General features: G+C 27.7%; 1 protein-coding gene across 1 annotated transcript in view; it reads right to left on the minus strand.

Annotated features, from left to right (window-relative positions):
- Positions 1 to 6060, minus strand: part of LOC122268434 (anoctamin-5) — a gene marked incomplete at its 5' end in the record, with an annotated part of 13128 nt that extends 7068 nt beyond the window's left edge. Inside the window, 4 exon segments of the mRNA XM_043056861.2 lie at positions 467 to 663; positions 3211 to 3263; positions 5271 to 5423; positions 6003 to 6060. Coding sequence (XP_042912795.2) covers positions 467 to 663; positions 3211 to 3263; positions 5271 to 5423; positions 6003 to 6060 — 461 coding nt within the window.

Here is a 6060-nt window from a genome sequence, read left to right on the forward strand (position 1 = left end):
ATTACAGCACGTGTGTCTTTTTTAATAACAATATCTTTACTTGATTTCATTGTGAAGCGTCATGTTTTTAGAGAGACACGGTGTTGGGTGTACTCTATTGAATGGCAAAAACGAGGATTGCCTCAGGCACACATTCTAATTTGGCTTATTGAAAAAAAACCACCTTCTAAAACTGATCAGATATCAGCAGAAATTCTTGATGTCACCATAGATCCAGTCTTATTTCAGATCATTGTCCAAAATATGTTTCATGCTCCGTGTGCATCACCATACATGTCTGTTTGAAAATGCACTAATGATATCCTAGAGAATTAACTGCTTTTTTTCACCATTAAATAAAATTTGCATTTCAAATCATAATCGCAAATGTCATTTACACACTTAAATACAAAATTCAAATTCAAATTGAAAGCGTTGCAATGCACGCAGGGTACAGCTAGTTATAAATAAAATATATTTAACTTACCTACATACGGATACATTAACTGTTTGATTTGTGCCAGGTAAAACTAATGGCATGGGTCTGACATCAACATTAAAATGAGACGTGTTGAAACGTGATAAAGTGTATTCAACAAATCCATCTAAGGAATAGTCTGGGGAATAATATAGTCTATATACAAGACGAGGAATCATATCAGAAGTAAAAGCTATTATGATGGCCTATAATATAAATGTTTTATTAATTTCCTGTAAATTTATAAAAGATTACATTTCTGTTATTTTGTAACTTAAGTAGTAATTTTTAATTAAGTAGTAATTTTTAGGTTTTATAACAAAATAATTAAAATTATAATATTAAATTAGATTATTTTTTCAAATGGCACAATGATATTAATAGTAAATATATTTTTAATATCTACAACACTACATTGAAATCAGCAGTCTTTTAAAATAACTGAAGGAGATTTAATTAGGGTTGCTGTGAAAATGATACAAAAATAACACTGGGCTAGATAAAGATATGAAAGCACAAAATAAAAAGCCGTCAGCTTATTTGTTAAATGAGCACAAAAATATAAAATAATATCAATTTGGCTCAGGGATAGAGCCCAGGTTCAAATATCAGCAGCATCAGTTTGATACGAATTCTATTCATGGCTTGCACTGACTACAGTGTTTGTGCAAACTAACCTCAGTAGCAGTTAGATCATGGGTCAAAATTCCATTGCTATCTGGCTAACTGTGGGAGGTTTTCCTCACCATATAATGCAAATGTAGGTTACTTCTATCAAAAAGTTCTTCACAAAGGCTAGTTTGTCCCAATGCTTGATCCAGGAGTTCATTTCTCTTCTGATTGAGTTCAAAATTACAAGATTGCAATGTTAATTATTGATTGTTGCAAACTGCAGAATATGTTGGCTGTTCAACAACGATCATAAAATAAAATAAAATTTGTAAGTAAGTTGATATTTTTATGTTTAAGCAAATTTTAACTTAAAATAAACACATATAGCAAGAAATAATTGTAAAGAAAAATTTGTTTCATTAATTATATTAGAATCAGATTTTCTATTTAATATAGTGGCATATTTAGAACTCATTAAACTTTTTCATTTATTAAAGTTTTAAACATTGTTAAGTGCAGAAAACAAAACATAATGTTATTTTAAAGCGTTTAATAAAAAAATTCAATAATAAACTTTGAAGTTCTTCATAAGTTGAAATATAACAAAAATAATATATATATATATATGTAATACAAAAATTATAAATACTTTTGTATTAATAAAAGAATTAAAACTCTTTCGGTTTCATAAAATGTCTTTGTTAAAGAGTAAGCGTAGAGATATTCTATTTTGGGAATTCAAGGCTGAAAACATACCAGTGAATTATAATTAGATTTATATTTCAAAGAAGGAGTTATTTTTTGAATCGTTCCCTCTTTCACTTCCATATTAGGAAGCAGTAAATGATTTTTGGTGATGAGTAAGGTTACAAGACTGTGCCTTTTTACCCCAATCTGTGTTTGTATAAAACGTAGGAACACTAGTTTTTGCGTGCCCTTTTCATCATGTTGTGATTCTCATAAGTTGTTCCGGAATTGTCAGAAGTCCCGCCCACCCCCTCCCTTGTGGAGTGCGGATGTGAACTGTTATAACCACCAGCATACCTTTATATAAAGCTATTGATAAAGTATTTTGCCTGACGACTGCATTAATAAAGATGAATACAACAATGATAACAGGAATGTAGCCCTGTTATTATATATATGAGAAGAGATTATTTTAATGCGGGGAAAGAAAGAAAAAAAAGAACTAAAAGTTAATAACTGTTTTTCAAATAAAAAGAAAGTAACTGAAAATAATAATGCAGCAGAAATATTTAACTCACTAAGAAAAAAATAATTAATGGACTTGAAAAGATTCTTCCGGACCCAGATAAAGTTAAAATGGAAAAAATAACAAAACAATAAAAAAAAAATTTCATTACTTAACTTTAAATTTTTGCATTTGGTACCTGTAAATTAATTATTTTGAATCTAAAAGAGACATTTTAAACATAATTATACTGTAAACCTTAATTTGGACAGTTTTGTCTACAATTTTGAATGATTTTATCTACATCACTTTATGATGGAAGTTAAAATTAAAATCTGCAGGCAGCAATTTAAAAAATTTTGTTAATAATAGGTCTTTTTGTATTCATAAGGAAAAATAGTTCAAAACTAAATAAGAGAAAAAAAGCAAACTTAATAACAAAAACTTCTAACTGTAAAAAACAAAAACACCCTTAAACGAATTAATAAATGGTCCACTACTATCTATTTCAATCTTAATAGGAAAACCCAATAATGATATTCAACATACAAAAAACAAAAACACTTAATATTTATTCAAACAGAATAAAATAAATGATATTAAGGGAAAAGAGGACACAAAAAGCATCAAGAATCTCATAATATAGAAAGAGCTAAAAATAATTAGGTAAAATTCTCTAAGTTTTTAAGGATAAAATATAAATTCAGGAATATACGAACTTAAACAGAAAAACTTAGCATCACTTATTTTTTGTGCAATATTTACTGTTAAAACTCAAACAAAATATACTATCTTTCAGTCCCAGTAAAAATATATTTTCAAATAAACAAAGATTTTTTAAAAAATTCTTCTTCATAATTATTGGGCTGTAAAAGAACAAATTAAACTAAAACTACTTGAATCAATTTGTAAACTAACTAAACATTAAAAAATATAAAGATCTAGTTACATTTGTTAATACAGCTAGCTTTCCAATGGAGTCCAGAATACGATACCAAATGCCTATTAAAATAGAAAATTAGTATAAAAAGAATTAAATTTCATATAATAATAATAATAAAAAAAAAATTGGGAATTATAAGCACAAGAATCAATGGAGTATAAGATTAAACAAGTATGTCACAGTTCTCAAGTAATGGAAAATTTACAGTTTTAACTTAACATTTATGTGAAAAAAAGTGTCAAATAAGAGAGTGCTATATTTATAAAAAAACAGAAACAATACTAAAATTAAAAAAAACAAACTTACTTGGTACCTCAGGATCATGAGAGGTTTGTCTATATAAAAAAATGACAATTCCTTGGTGGGATTTATTTTTTAGGAATATGAATTTGTTATTGCATTCTATTGAAGTCCATGAATTCATTTTATTGATCCTTATAAAGCACTATTATGTGGTGTGTATGATTAATATTTTCATTTTTTTAAAAACACTTAAAAGTTTATAGAATGCTCTGATGAATAGACTGTTTTGATAAAAGACATTCCTATGCATTATAATTTAATATATTACAACCAAAATAGGATATTGTCACATATCCTATTATGAAAAAGTATGATAAAGAGAATATAAAAAACTAATAAATAATACCAACCAAGTAATAACCAAAGCAACCAATATAACCAAACTTATATAACCAAAATAACTAAAACAGTCAAACCTATTTATCTCAAATCTCACGGGAAAGGCTAAAAATTTCAGATAAAGAGTTTTCGAGTTATACAGGAACTTTAAAAAAATTAAATGTAATTAAGAAATTGCATTAATTGTTTTTAGTTGAAAAATTGTTAGTAAATTAATTGTTTTTAGCAGAAAAAAATAGGTATTTCTTTAAATTAATTATACCACATACATCTATTTGCATAAAAAAATGTTAACATACATTTAACACCAAAAATAATTTTTCAAAGAGTTTTGATGTATAATCTATTTTGTTTCGATTATTCTTTTAAGGTTAGAAAGAGTGCAAATCCCTCAAAGCCAACATTTTTCTGGGATTCAATAGTTTATAAGAATTCTACAGCTTTTTCTACCTCTTTTGCATTCACTTTTGGTTCATCAATATGATCTTTAGCTTCTTCCGCTTCATCTAATATTCCTTTGACATATTTCCGCATCTGTCAATGTTCTGCATGTTTCCAGGCAGTTGTCCACTTGAAAAAATCTTCAAAATTAATGTCAACATTAAACTCAGATTTTATTGCATTCCATTCTGGCAAATCTGGCCCTGCATTTTCCGCGCCAACAGTTTCTTTTTCTTTACCGATGCCTTCAACCTCTTGTTCATTATCTTCACAGTTATTCTTAAAATCAGCTTTTTAAAACCATTTTAGCTAGTTTTTAGAGACACAATTCTCCAGGCAAAACAGTAATTCTGATAGCATCTAACATCTTTATTACTAACATCTTAACTTTTTTAATGGATGGCATCTACAAGTTTGTGAGCCAACTGTTTTCTGTAGTTCACTTTAATTATCCTTTGATCCATTGATTGCCATTATGAGGTGAAAATGATTTTCTATTCTTAGCTTTCTGATCTACGTTGAAAAGCTAACCACTGGTGGTCACTACTCATTAACTCCTCACTTACTGCCAGAATCATTGTATTCCTTTCTAGTTAAGGTAGTGCTGGTATAGTAATTAAAATTCCAAGAAACACCCCCGACCTGTTCATCTCTACTTCCTGTGGGTTCACGAAATTCATCTCTGCCTGCAAGTTCTACTGATAAAGAAAGTTTAGACATTTGTGATCTATTATTAGAAATTAGAGAACAGGAGGTTTTGAAGAAAAAAATTCAACATTAACAGAGAAAATACATTGATTTTAGACAGTAAATGTAGGGAATTTCAGAAACTTTGAGATATAGAGGCTTTTTGAGATAAAGAGGTTTGGCATAAACAGGTTCAACTGTACAACCGAAATAGAAAAACTCCATTTAAATTTTTATGCAATAAGAGAATTGTTAAATATATTGTATAATTTATAAGACATAAATTTAGAACAAACCAATATTTTGCACTCTAACACCAACTGGTCTTCTATAAGAGCAAACTAATTTTCTTGCATCCAGGCGAATTTCCAGAATGTTATTCAGCAATGCAAATAAGGGTGCTAAAGGAAATGCTGCCACAAATATAGTCACAAAGCCAAATTGTAAGACTGAAAAATTAAAAAAAAATTAATACATGAAACAGTTTTAGAAATAAAAAAAAAGTGTATCAGGCAGAAGGAAATAGATTCAATGTCACTAGCTAAATATATATACAAAGAAGCTTGGAGGTTGCGAATTCAGAAGTGGAAAACATATTTGCCTATCAAACAATAATTATGACTTTACAAAAAAATTTTAAAAAAATGACTATGTTTTCTCAAAACAAATAATATAAATTCCTGTTTTAGAAAAAATTTCATGATATTTAAAAACATTTAATCAAAACAGAAGAAACAATTTATTTTAACACAAAGAATGGACTTCTTAGTTTTATATTATTTAAAATAACAATTTGTTAAAAAAATGATATACTGAAAAATCAAATGAAAAACTTCTTCATAGTATTCCTTAAGCCTAAATAATAATTTATGAAATATTAACAAAATATAATTGCAATGGTTAGTAAAATTAAATAAATAATCCCAATAACTTGCAGCACTATGTTGGAATCTTGGCCATAAATTCAATTTCGACAACACCAAAATTTTTTTTGCCTATACATATGGTTACTAATATAAAATACTTACTCATCTCTAAATACTCAAAAAATAAATGAGTAGGTCCCCACTCTGCAAGTTCATAATC

This window comes from Parasteatoda tepidariorum, unplaced genomic scaffold (assembly GCF_043381705.1).
Source record: "Parasteatoda tepidariorum isolate YZ-2023 unplaced genomic scaffold, CAS_Ptep_4.0 HiC_scaffold_1235, whole genome shotgun sequence".
NCBI classification, from domain to species: Eukaryota; Metazoa; Arthropoda; class Arachnida; order Araneae; family Theridiidae; genus Parasteatoda; species Parasteatoda tepidariorum.